A 14,156-nucleotide genomic window follows, 5' to 3' on the forward strand; every position below is an offset into this window, starting at 1 on the left:
CCCCCAAACACTGCTTTAACAGTTAGTCACAAACAAGGACTGCCTCAGGCACGCTGACTAAATCAACAGATTCCCTTCCCTAACCAGTCTAGACTGCAGTTAATATGCAACTGATTCCACACCAGTGGGCTGACAGGGTGAAAAGAAGGCTGTTTAGAAAAAAAAAACAAAAAAACAAAAAACAAAATGAGATTCTGGCAACATTTCGGCTTACTTCATATCAAAATAAAAAAGGATGTAGGGAGATCCTACATGAGACATACTCTTGTTAAGGATGACAGGAAAGGATGTATTAAAGAAATGATGTGAGTACTCTGCCCTATGTGTTTAGCAAAGGAGAGCATCTGCCAGCCTTCCAACTGGAATCCATGCCCTACACAGACACACAGACATGGGCGGCCAATACCGGGAGGAAAACTCTGCAGCTTCCAGCTGGGCAACAACTAGTAACAATGGCACAGTCTTAAGAGTGAGCGCTTTACCACTGGCTCCCTATACCATGAGCTTAACATCTCTTCCTAAAGCAGCAACTGTTACATCCCAGCCTCAAGCTGGCAAATCCTGCTTTGGATCCTGGCAGAGGAAACTCAGCCGTTCATTAGCCTTAACAAGCTGCTGTCACTGAGCGGAGAAGTTACAAGAGCAGCCACACACCAAGGATCGCAGGGCCCTCCCCAAGGGCAAGGTTTTTTTTGTTGTTGTTGTTGTTTTTGGTTTTTTTTTTTTTACTTTCTCCAGGATGAACTGTACAAATTCACACTCCGAATGTGCAAATCCAGACTGTCTACCTAGACTTTCCACGTTGCATACTGTAGAGTTTTTAAACACTCGTGGTGTCCCTGTCCCCAGCCGCCCCGCCCCCATCCACCACCATCTTTCCTGCAGAATGTCCCCCTCAGCACCTCCTAATCGCTGCTGGAAAAACCACTGTTTCCGCAGCAGACCCAGCACTTTCCACTGACCAGCACTTTTCTTTATTCCACTTCACAAAAGCCCAGTGAACTTGTCCCTGGTCAGGCTTCAACCTCCGGGAGATGCCAAGCGAACTTGGCACCGGTACCCTTTTAGCATCCTAGGAGTTTTCTTAACTAGTCCTCTAAGACAAAGTAGGGAAGCACGGAAGCACACACCACCCTTTGTCCAAGGTGGTGCCAACCTGAGAAGCACCCCAAACAAACAAAAAAGCAAGGACACAGTATAGGCTGTTGTTTCTGGAGGCATTAGCTAGGGAAACGTACAATACATTGTCAGCCTAAGAAAGACACATCTTCTCATCTTCCTTGTTCATATCCTTAAGCATCTATTGTCACCTGGTTTCTCTTCGTACAGCTCACCTTGTATAATCTAAAAATCAAGCTCCTATTCTTTATAGATTCTCGGTAAATTACTGGGAAAAACACTCCATGCTCTCCCCCACCCCTTGATGGTCCTTAGGACCAGTTGAAATAGATAAGGTTGATTTAAGTACTAAGGTCAGAACTCCTGCATCTAGAAACGTGGTATCCTGTCAACCATTGCTCGACCACCTTCCCATCCGGCTCCTCCAAACCCCAGAAGTTCGCCAGCAATTCTCTGCTGGGGGACAGCGAGCCGACAACGTGTGCGCAAGGATGTGTGTTGGTGACAGAAACGCAGGCAGCTAGGACCGGCTCAGCTCAGCACACTAAAGGGTTAGGGGTGGGTGGAGAGGTAAGCGCATAGGATTGTTCCACAAAACATTTTAAACAACACACAGCCAAAAAAAAAAAAATTAAATAAATAAGAAAAAAAAAGAATTAAAAAAATTTCAACTCAAAGCCCACACCAAACGCAGCCCCTGCGTCTCCGCCGCCGCCACACGATTTACACAAGTAATTTAAATCATTCACCTGCTGCCAGGTCTCCTCCAGGGATGGCAAAGCTGAGAAGTAGCCGGTGTCGTGGACAAGTTGTAGCTCCTGGAATATACTATAACTAGCCAACACGTCCATGCTGCTGCTGCCGGGCAAAACCGGAGGAGAAACCCTCCCCCGAGCTCAGCTGGGTCTGTTTGTTTGTCAGTCTGTCTGGCTCACCCCCCAAGAAGGCAGACATCCAGTGGCCCTTTTGTTTTGTTTTGTTTCAGTCAACTAAAAAAAGGAGAGAAAAAAAAATCAATGCAGGAGAGAGGGAGAGAGGAGGTGAGAGAGGAGCGAGTGAGTGGGGTGGATGGAGAGAGGGATCCAGCGTGTACAGTGCAGATGACTGCCAGGAAAAGGGGACTTCACGGGAGTAACAATTCCCTTCCAGGGCTCTAATCACTCCAGCTCATGGATCAGGAAGGGGGACGCAAACTCACTGACACGAAGCTGCCATCTATATCTGCAGCGCTGTTCGCTCCTAATGCAATCTTTGCTCTTTATTTTGGGAGGTTGCATTTTTTTTCTCGCGATCGCTTCTCTCCCCTCCACCCCTTCCCTTCCCTCCCCACCCCCCACCCCATCCTCGCTAGTTTGTAGTCCCCCCCACACACACCCTTGTCTCCTCCTCCTGCTCTTCCCCCTCCCCAAACTCCCTCCCTCTTCCCCGCTTTGCGCGCAGCCGTGGGATCTCGGAGGAGGGCGTCCATTAGGCCGCGTGTGACCATGTAAGGTAAACAGGGGGCTCATGAAGTCACTGAGGACCAATGCAGCACTCGGAGCGGACCCTGGGGCGGGGCCTGGCCCCGACGGCAGTCGCCGATTGGCGCGCTGCGGATCTCCCTGCTGCCTTACAAGGCGGTACAAGGCAAGCTATTTTTAGAGGGCTATATAAGGGGGTAGAGGAGTCCGCCAGGCGGCCGGGGAGCTAGAGCGCCAGGGAGTGTTGCTGCGACACTGGCGCTGGCTCCTGGGACGCCTAGGCGGCCGGGTTCGTGCTGCGCGCTGGCCCTCGACCCTCGCTGCAGGGCTCGCCCGAGCCGCCGGTCCCCTGACCCATTGCAGATCCGAGGGAACAGGTTGCCTCGGTGGCCGATCGGGAGGTGCGGTCCCCAGTCCTGGGTTAGGATGCCTCCTGCGGGAGCAGCCGGTAGAGCGGCGGCGCAGCCGTCGGGGGCAAGTAGCTCTTTGCACTCGGCCTTCCTGCCAAGCATGGGGAAGAAGGGTAGCAAGGGAGAGGCCAGGCTCAGAAGAGCATCACGTACCCCAGACTAAAGCCCAAAAGCCAGTTCCGAATTCCCCACAGGGTGCAGAAATGAAGTGCCAAAGGAGGAAGTGCCTCACAATGGCAGAGAACAAAGGCGAGCTGCACGGAGACTTGCTTGAGCCCGCCCCCGACGCTGCACGCTGTCCCCGCCCCGCGCGCCTCCGTGCGCGCTGCCGATCGCCTACCGCCCTCCTGTCCTCTGAACCGAGCCTAAAACCTGGCCGGGAATCTGGTGCCCAGCATCTTAAGAGTGCATGAAAGAGAATGGGGGAAGCATGGGTCGAATTAGGATGCAGGCTGGAGGGGGCAGCGAGCTAGCAGATCCTTACGAGAGGTTTATCCAATAACTTCCTGAAGGAGTGTGCAGAGCAAGTATGGAGCAGGGCTCTAAAGATGCCGAGATTCTGCAAGCTCAGAAATGGAAACCTATGCAATACACGTGGTTAAGAGTTGCCCAGTTGTTTGCTTGACCTTAAATGGCTAGTGTGGCTTCTCCAAAATACACCGAAAGCTGGACTACTTCCAGAATAACTACAGAATTCAGTACTTTGGAGACAAGAAACGTCCTTGTACCTTCAATGAAAGAAATAAAATTTAATCGACTCCATATCATTCCTTTCTATTGATAAACAATATTAAGTTTGTTTCATAAAACAAAAGATCACCCATTTCCCAGAGGAAATTAAATAAATTACTAAGATTGGAGAGAAGCTGGTTTATTTGTCCTTTAGTGCCTGAGATTCTTCTCGGTCAAAGAAATAAAAGTCTTTGCATAACTGATGCCTTGCTTACAATATGCTGCTACCGATTAGCTCCAAGTCTTGAGCAAATGGCAGTAAAGGCCTCTGCTTCCCAGGAACAATCACAGGAACGAGAATGCAAATGTCTGCCATTCTTGTTAGAAGAAACAAAATACTGTTTGCAATTTGCCTAGCATTGTATGTCACTGTTGAGAGGCATTCAGTGTTGCTGTCCACGGTTCCCAGACTTTAAGCAAAGAAATTAAGTAGTACCAGAACTAATAGTCTCCGTAGAGGACAGGCCAGGGTCTAGAAGAAGAAAGCAAGACAGCAAAACCTTGCAAGAATTTGTTAGATCTCAGCCTGTCCACTCTTCCCCCAACACTATCTGGTTGTAGGGCTTGGGCAGAAATCCATCAAGAGGTCCTAATGTAGATGTATACATGAGTAATAAGGAAAAAGGAACCTTGGATCCAATAGGTAAACATCAGTTGGTTTGGATTTTGTTTGTTTTGTTTTGTCTTGTTTTCTTTGATCCTTATTTAGCCCTGACCTGTCCTGGAACTCAACTTTGTAGACCAGGCTGACCTCAAACTCAGAAATCCTCCTGCCTCTAGCTCCTGAGTGCTGGGATTAAAGGCTTACTCCACCACACCTGGCTTATTGCCATTTTTTGATCAAAATATATCTTAACTTTTGAGCTTGAAGATTTGGGAAATATTTATCACATTTATATTCTGCTCTACATACATAGACTTTTTTTTAATGTGCCATGTCTCCTTTCACCCGTCAGGACATCACCAACATAGGGATTCTTACCTTAAAGGATGAAGAGCTCCAGGCTCAGTGTATAAATTAATGATGCTCAGATAAGCAGAAAGTGACCAGACTGTGCGTCAAGTCCAGGAGTGCCTGACTTCTAAGGCTTCTGCATGAGGCTCTGCATAACAGAACATTGAGGTTTTGGTTTTATGTTAATGTGTTTATAGAAATTGCTCCAGAGGCTTGGAAGTCTGCCATTGAAGCTTTCTCCATGTAACTTTCAGGCATGCAGCCTACAAAACAAATGAAAACCAACCAAACAACAACAAACAACCAAAACATCCAATGACATTTTACCAAGTAAATCTTACAAATTACTTTTGGAGGTCTTTCTCAAAGTGTTATGTAACATTTAAAAAATTGTTCTAAAAGGGTATGCAACAAAGTACTCTAAAATGTATGCTTTCAACGTTCATCAAATTTAGATATTTTAATTTTTTATTTGTTTTGTTAATTAAATTGACTTCCTCCCCTTTCCTCCCTCCAACTCCTCTCATGGCCCTTCCCCTTCCCTCTCAAACTCATGGTCTCTTTCTCTTTGAGGTGTGTGTGTGTGTGTGCGTGGGCGCATGTGTACATATATATGCCTAAATATAAATATATATGCCTAAATATATCTATGTCTATTGGCATTGTGCTTTTCAAGTCTTGAGGTGATGTTATTTTTAGGAGACACAACCTCACAGCAGATTTCCTTGGTCCTCTGGCTCTTGGGATCTTTCTGCCCCTTCTTCCTTGATGTTCCCTGAGCCTCAGATGCAAGAGTTTGGTTGTGGATTTAGCAACTGAGGCGGGGCATCCCAAGATTACTTGATCTCTCTGTTTTGACAAGCTGTGGTTTTCTGTAACAGTATCTGACTAGTAGAGAGGCATTCTATTGATGAGGAATGAAAGCCACCCTTATCTGAGGGTATATGGATAAGGTGGCCAAATAAGTAGCAGTAGTAGGTTCTCCTGGAAGATCCTGGGTAGTTGGCTAGGTTACTAGTACCAGTCATGATCTCCCTCCTTTTGAGAGGCCTTAAGTCCAATTTAGAGAGCTGTTGGTTGTCACCAAGATGAGAGCCACTGGGGTTACTGTGCCATGCTGGTTGTTGTGGTTCATAGGCATACCAACTGGGTAGCCTTGCTTCCCTCTCGTGGAAGTATTCATAGTGCCTTCCCATGCTGTGAAAACTAATCCTCAGGGAAGAGTCTTTCAGATCAGATCTATCTTGGATACCCTGGGAGCAACCTCAGAAGTATATGTTTTCAGCAATAGGGACCCATTTTCAACCTCTGGGTGGCCACTAAGGACAATAGAAGTAACCTAAATTGTTTTAGGAATCTCTTGGACTCCATTGACCAGCAACTCACAAAGAGGTTTCTCACATATTGAGAATTTTGTTAGGTATTTTTAATAGCCTAGAAATCCTAGTTTCATATTGCAAAAACTCATGGAGTTTCCCAATATATAAAATGATCAATAAATTAAGACCATAAGGGAACAAAAATAACCTGCACTTTTATGACTCACATATCAAAATCCTTTGCAATATCTGATATTTTTCAGCTTTTCTCATCAGGTCTTTACTACTATGAAGGCTTGGTTATTCTTAATGGATGAAGATACTGGAGTTCAGAGAACACATGTATTTTGCTCATTGTTCCCTGTCTACTAAATTCAAATATAGGTGTTGCTCCAAGTTAACTACATAATCTGTCTCCTACATAAACATTGTCTTGGGAAACACTGATGAAAATATTTCCAATAATAATGGCTGGGTGTGGTGGTGCATGCGTTTAGCTTCAACATCTGGGAAGTAGAGACAGCCCAATGTCTGTGTGCTCAGGCTAGCTAGCCTTGAGTCTGCCTTAAATAAGCTAATAAATGAAATGCTTTGGAAGTGGTACTTCAGGTACTACCCAAGAGTAAATAATACTAACCCCATAAATTCAGAAATAAGAATATATTTTTAAAAATAATAAAAATTTAACATACAGGGCTGGAGAGATGGCTCAGTAGTTAAGAGTGCTTGCTGTCCTTATAGAGGACCCTGGTTTGATTTCCAGCACCCACGTGGTGACTCAAAACCATCCGTAACTCCAGTTCCAGAAGTGCTGATGTCATCTGACCTCTGAAGTCACCCATCACACAAGTGGTATACCGACATACATACATGTGGCAGCCCTGCTGATTTCTCGGAGAGGTCTCAACCGACACCAGAGACAGCACCTCGACTCGACTCACCAGGGGTCTGGAGCCAGCTCGAGAGATTAAAGCCAGAACCGAGAGCCCAGTATTCATAGGGACTAAAACTTTGATCCGCCCTCCTGCCTGGAGTTCTTGCTTTGATATGCCCGTTTCCCCGCTCTCACCTATCTGCCGAAAGGCTTGACTCTGTTGCCTCAAGGATATATATTTTCCGTTTCTTTAAGTAAAGTACACACCTCGATAAGAACACTTTCCTGGTGTTGTCTCTCCTTTCTCCCTACCCGCTTATCTTACAGAATCTCAAGTTCCCCTGTTCGTGAATCACCCACGAAATGAAGTGAAACTGCGGGCCGGTTTCCTTCACATACAGGCAAAATGTCCGTACACATACATCTTTAAAACATTTTAATTGACTATGTAAATAGGTCATGGTTTCAATCTGAATATCCCCCATGGGGTCATGGTTTGAATTTCTGAACCCACCACCCAGCTGGTGGTACTGTTTGAGAGGTGCCAGAGCCTTTAGAAGGTGGGAACTGACTGTCCACATTAGATAGCAAGTGGAGGAGTCTCTAAAGATCTATCTGCCTGGGTCTGGTCCTTCTCTTGCTTCATGGCTCACTAGATGGGACCACTCTATTCATGATCCTACAGCCACAGGCAAAGCTGTCCCCATGCCTTCCCTGCAGAGATGGATTGCAGTCGATCTAAAACCATAAGCCCCAAAAAAGCCTTTCTTGTCTTTAAGTTGTTGTTCCTGAGCAATGAAACTTGACGACATGAAAGTAGTGATGTAAGAGAGAAATGTCACTCACAGATGTAACTAAGGTCTTCATTATATCAGATAAGTTCAGCTTCATTTATGCATGAGTGCCTTTTCCTACTGTGCTTAGGCCTGGTGGAGCCTCCTCAAGGAAAATCTACTTAAAACAGGGACTGAATTTTAGAGCATTGTTTGTCTGTTTGTTTAATTAAAGGTTTGTTTGGTATTTTATTTGAAAGTAAAGCTTAAATGCATGTAGCAGCAAGTGGACCCAGTGGGTTTTAAAAGCAAGAGTAGATGAAACAGGGAAGGAATGGTAGTAAGAGAGAGAGAGAAATTGTACTTAAATGTGACCTTGTACTTAAATGTGAAATTCTCAAAAAAAAAAAAAAAAAAAAAAAAAAAAAAAAGAAAAAAGAAAAGAAAAAAAAGAAAATTTGAAAACTCTCAGGATGCCTAGTGTGTGTGGTACTAGGGGAGGGGAGAAAAGGTGTCTTTGTAGAGCACTCTGCTAATTGTGGAGGGAATAAGATCACAATTTTATTGACTTGCTTTTGCCTACGAACCCATCACCCAGATGCACTTGTCTGGGGTCTGGAAACAGTATTCACCAGTACGCATATTGTGTTGTGCTGAGAAATTTGAGTCGAAGATGAAGGGAGATCTTTCTGGGCTACCCTGGCCCCTCCTAAACTCTCCTGAAGTTGTGGCAGAATTTGGATTCTTTTCCTCCAAAGTGAGCCATAGCTAGTGAGAATGTCACCCTGGGACTTCCCACTGTCTTTCCTAAAAGCCTCAGGTAGCACACATTCTACCCTACACTGGCAGAAGCGTTTGAGCAGCAGGCCTTGAGTATTTTCCCAGTTTAAGTCATATGCTCTTTGTCCAGTCTGACTTGCACACAACAGCCCATTGTTTGTCATACCTAAGCACAAAAGTACAGTTTTCCGTGGGTTCTCATTTCTGAAGGGCCTCATCCCTCGTGTAACTTTGCTTAATTCAAGAAACCTGATGTCCTTTCTCTTCTAAGCCAATCTTTTCCTATTAGTATATAAGGCATAAACCTTACAATGGGAGGTGAGAACTAGTCAACTCCTAAGTCACTTTGTCTAATTCACAGCAAAATTAAAAAGAGTGTCACTTTGTGAAAGTGAGAGACTGTGCATTTCTTCAAAGATCTCCATTCTTTCATAATCAAAGTCATCTTTTCTGATGCAACAGTATAGTCACCTTGCCTGTTGATTTTACCTTCATTTTGAGTTCTACTCTGCAGTCCTCATTTAACAGTGGCTTTTCTGACCTCGCTCTTACTGGCATTATGAACCCTTCTACTTCTTGCAAGATCTGCAGTTTAATCTTTCAACAGAGTTGAATGTATTTGCATTATATTGCCTTTGTCTTCATGGGGAAGGGGAGTATTAAGAAGGAGCCTTTGAACAAGAGACCAACTTACTAATAGTCTTACCATCAATAAATACTTTACATGTATAGATATATCACAATGAAACTCATTAATGTCTAATTAATACACAATAATAATTCTAAAATACTTTCAGTTATTCATGATTCCCTTCCTTCACAATCTTATTAAAATAAAATGTGAAATTAGGGAACATTTTATGGTTGTATCATGTAAACAAGAGTATCTAGCAAGAGGGAGAAGTGGATTTAAAAACAGAAGACAAGGTTTAAATGTGGAAGATTGGAAGAGGGGAAAGAGAGAAGAGTTGCCCCTGTGATTCAAAGTCAAGAAAAAAGAAATCAGTTTTATGTGAACTCTTGTCTTGTATTAGTTATTTTTCTGTTGCTGTGACAAAACACCATGACCAAGAAGACATATAGACAGATGAGTTTTGATCAAGCCAGCTCAGTCAGTCAACAGGTTCTCCAGCACAGGAGTGAGGATTAAAAAGAAAAAAGACAATGAGACAACACTGTAGCATGACCCCAGCCAGTTCTGAGGCTGAGGCAGATTTATTTTCTCCCAAACTGCTTTCATATCATCTTAATTACATGCGAGTAATAAGGTCAGTTCTGGGTGAAGGAACAAGCAAGACAATAAACACAAATAGTCAAGGAACAAGCAAGGCAATAAACAGAGCCCCGTGATCACTCCTGTGATCACTGTTTCTAAGGGCTTATCAGGAGGACCAAGATATCTGAGCCTAATTCCCCTGTCCTAGCCCAAAGTCATATTCTTGCTTGAAGCCTACTTCCTTGTTCTAGCCTAAAATTAGATTCCTGCCTGAGCTTACTTCCTTGTCATGGCCTAATGTCAGTTTCCTGCCAAGTGGCCCCGAAAGCTCTCCACAGAGTTTATTTTTGGCTTACAGTTCCAAAGATTTGGAGTCTGTGATGGCAAGGACTATGTGCCAGCAGGTGGCAAGCCGTGCTGGCTGGTGAAGAATGCTGGGAGTTTACATCTTGAACTGTAAGCATGATGCAAAGAGAGTGAACTGGAAGTAGGGTGAAGCCTTGAGCTCTCAGAACCCAACCACAGTAGCATACCTCCTCCAGCATGGGCCCAGGCATTTCTCATTCAAACCATTGAAAAGTATGAAAGGTATAAAAAAAGTTTTTTATGACCCCCAGCAGACTGAGCAGAACTAAGAATGCAGGTCAGCCGGTTCAGAGCTCTGGGTTCCAGGAACTTGGCTAACTCAGAGCCTCTGGGCTCCGGTTCCTGAGACCTGCCCCTCCTGGCTGAACCACAATGAGAGCAGAACTAGGAATGAAGGTCAACTGGTTCACAGGGCTCTCCACCCTGCTGACCAGTAGATGATTCAGTAAGGTTACATTCCTAGATTACATTTCTAAAAGGAATATGTTCCCCTCCCTAACTGACTGAATAACTTTGGTTGGAATTCCCCCTCACTCCCCCTGGTTTGTGTTTTTTTCCTTTAAATACCCTACACTTGTTGAGCTAGGGGTCGAACTCCTCTGCCCCTACGTGGGTTACGAGCTCAGCCTCAGTGCACTGGTTTCCCCCGAATAAACCTCGTGTGTTTGCAGCAAGATCGGTCTCTTGTGAGTTTCGTGGGGGTTGTGTAATCCCGAGACTAGAGTGAGGGTCTCCTCTCTTGAGGGATCTTTCACCACCACCCATGGATATAATACTATTTCTAAAGATTGAACATCTCTCTTAGTCTTCGCTCTGTTCTCATCTTCTACTCATCTCACTTATTCTGTCTGTAGGAAAAAGATATGGCTCCTTAAGAAACATGGCCACTGTGACCATAGTGATGGTGACTGTCAATACAAAACCAATTTAATTCTGTGTGAGTTTGTCTTAGTTAGGGTTTCCATTGTTGTGAAGAGACACCATGACCAAGGCAAGTCTTATAAAGGAAAATGTTTAATTGGGGCTGGTTCACAATTTCAGAGGTTTAGTCCATTATCATCATGGGAGGAAACGTGGCAGCATCTAGGCAGACGTGGTCCTGGAGGAGCTGAGAGTTCTTCATCTTAATCCAAAGGCAGTCAGGGGGAGACTGCTGTCTTTCAGGCAGCTAGGAGAGTCTGTTTGCCCACCCCACAGTGACACACTTCCTCCAACAAAGCCGCACCTATTCCAACAAGGTCACACCTAATAGTGCCATTTTCCTTTTTGTTTTTGTTTTTGTTTTTGTTTTTTGAGACAGAGTTACTTTGTATAGCCCTGGCTCTCCTGGAACTCACTCTGTAGACCAGTCTGGCCTCAAACTCAGAAATCCTCCTGTCTCTGCCTCCCAAGTGCTGGGATTAAAGGCATGCACCACCACTGCCCGGCCACTAGTGCCATTTCCTATGAGACAAGCTTATTCAAAACCCCCACAGCATTCCTTATGAGTTTTGTTAGCATGGACCTCACACTGCATGGGTTCAGTTCTGAGACACTGACATGCTGAGAACTCTGAAGATGATTGGCCAAAAAATGTTGGTCTTGGTTGACTTAACCAAGAACTCTTTGAAAATTCCCTTCTAATAATGGTGCTTCAAGTGGTACCAGTCTTTCTGTTTTTAACCTTTCAGAATTCTGTGGTTAATAGTTTAATAGAACATTTATTTTAACATAAAATGGAAAAGCCAACCCAGAACACTGAAGCTTGCATTGTCCTGGGTCAAAGGATGACTTAGGTACATTGCTGGTAGTAAGTGTGGGCAAGGGGAACAATCTGCTTCTCCCCTAACTTGAGTGATCTATTGCTTAACAGAAAGTTATCTACCATGATGAAAAAGTAAGGAACTCAAGAAGGTAGCAAAAGCCCATTGTTAAAAATGTCTAGCTCAGGCTTTATGTTGTTTAGATATCTAAGGCCATTATTATGACATGATTCCTATGGAATCCAATATCAGTAGTCAACTTTAGTTGTAAGTACTAGCCCTAAGAAGCACTAATGAAGAATATACAGTCACTGGAATTCAATCGGTCCTTCAACATATATTCAGTCTAATAGCACATTGTGTGAATGGCATAGATTGAAAATAATATGGTAAACACAGACATACTGCAGAGTCACACAGTAGTGTTCTGTCCTAGGAACTAGACAGGGGGTTAGAAACATCTAGCACAGTGGTTCCCAACCTTCCTAATGCTGTAACCCTTTAATACAGTTCCTCATGTTGTGGTGAGCCTCAGCCATAAAATTATCTCATTGCTAATTCGTAACTGTGATTTTGATATAAATATCTGATATGTGACCCTATCCCCCACCCCAAGGGGGTCATGACGCACAGGTTGAGAACAACTGATTGTTCTCTGCTTCATGAGATTCAGTGCTTGCTTCTATAGCATTCCTTCCAGGTGGTGCTCAGTTCCCTAAACAGTGGGGAATCTCTGCAGGCACACAGGGTTGAGCCATGATGATCAACATGGTAGGCTGATCTTCCTCATCAAGGGACAGTATCAGGAGCCATTAAGGGGTTTCCGAGTAAAGGTTTAAAGAAACCAGCAGGAAATGAGAAAAGATTTTTCTAAATGATAAAAAGTGACTTTTGATAAAAGGACAGAAATGGCGAGCCAGTTATAAAGGTAGTGATAAATTAAGCTCCCATGTTTTAGGGATTGTTTCCCATTGTGAAAATGAGGCAGTTTTCTATTTTACCCTGAACTTTTTTTTGTTGTTGTTGTTGTGACACATTGAATGCAACACAATGTTATTATTAATATATTACTATCAATGTCACTTTTATTGGAATATTATCATTTTTCTCTTAAATGTGCCATTTCCAAAGGGTTCCGTAGGCCGTTAATGGTAGTTAACAGCAGAATGCACCTCAGACTTTGTAATGGAAATCAATGGGGAAATAAGATTGATTTGATAGAAAGTCTCTGTGCTGCAAACTTTGCTGACAATGGCCATTTCTTAAGTGAAGGATACCTATTCCACAAGTGCCCGATGATGAGTTTTTATGTATATGATGGATCTGAGTAATTTGGAAGATTAATAATGTCAGCAGCAGGTTTTTTTTTTTTTTTCTGACGGGTGGCTCCTTTGAATTCTACTGAATTTTCTTTACCAAGAATGCTTCTTTGAGTGGGTAGAAAAGTCCAGTGAATTGCAGTTCTTAGTGGTGATTGCTCTCTTGGGAGAAGCCAAGCAGACACTGGGAGACTCTACCCCACAGCATTAATGGAGACCTAACTGTTCAGTCCCCAACAGAGACTGTTCACAGCTCTCCACCAACTCTCGTCTCCTTGCTGTTCATATTGGTCAAAGATGGCTTTAAGTAAATGTGGTCATGTTTTACCCTGGGAGTCATTTCATTTTGGCTTCGTGGCAAATGCCGTCTGCCCATATTGTTGCATCCAAGTGGAGATGCCTCCACTTGGGAAGATAAAACTGTCCCATTTCGCACAGACCCAAAGCAGGGCAATCCAGAGAAGACTCCTCTCTACACCCAACCTTCCAAAGGAGCTTCCACTCTATCTCTCTGTGTTACAGATCAATTTCCCTTTGCCTGTGAGTACCAGGTCTCACATTTTGAGGAATGCTTTAGCTCAGTTCCTTGGTCCAATTGTCCTTTCTGCGCACTCCTTGCATCACAACTGTTTTGAGGAGACAACTTTCTCTGAGAATTGTCTGATCGTCCTACAGAGATTTTCATACCATCTGTAGAAACATATCAGTTTTTAAATGATGTATTCCATTTAGGGCTGGACAGATGGCTCAGTGGGTAAAACGTTTGGTCCACTAGCTTGAGGATGAGATTGTAGATTCACATCACCCACTTAAGCGCCAAGCAAGCACTGCAGCCTGCCTGTAATCCCAGGGTTCAGGAGTCAGAGACAGGGGAATCACTGTGGAAAGCTGGCTAACTCCACTGACTGAGTCAGTGAGCTTTGGGTTCAAGTGAAAGACCCTATCTTATTATATAAGGAGAGTAATCAAGGAAGACATACAATGTCAAACTGATCTCTGCCTGTAAACACATATGTGCCTGCCTAGGGACCTGCACATGCATGTGACTATACATATATACACATTTGTACATTACACAGCTATACATACAA

At 44.0% G+C, this 14,156-nt stretch overlaps 1 protein-coding gene across 5 annotated transcripts in view; it reads right to left on the reverse strand.

Annotated features, from left to right (window-relative positions):
- The window catches only part of Klf7 (Kruppel like factor 7), a 90,885-nt gene extending 87,625 nt beyond the window's left edge, over positions 1-3,260 (reverse strand). Inside the window, exons 1-2 of one of the 5 annotated variants that reach the window (XM_031367731.1) lie at positions 3,143-3,260; positions 1,869-2,108 (exon numbers count right to left, since the gene is read on the reverse strand). In XM_031367731.1, the coding sequence (XP_031223591.1) occupies positions 1,869-1,970 (102 nt within the window). In that variant the 5' untranslated portion in view covers positions 1,971-2,108; positions 3,143-3,260. Of the gene's footprint in view, positions 1-1,868; positions 2,454-2,493; positions 2,638-3,142 lie in introns of those variants that run through there. The other 4 variants (XM_031367732.1, XM_031367729.1, XM_031367734.1 and 1 more) reach the window with 4 other exon arrangements.
- Positions 3,261-14,156: the final 10,896 nt, after the last annotated feature.

The sequence above is a fragment of the Mastomys coucha genome, unplaced genomic scaffold, assembly GCF_008632895.1.
Source record: "Mastomys coucha isolate ucsf_1 unplaced genomic scaffold, UCSF_Mcou_1 pScaffold14, whole genome shotgun sequence".
NCBI classification, from domain to species: Eukaryota; Metazoa; Chordata; class Mammalia; order Rodentia; family Muridae; genus Mastomys; species Mastomys coucha.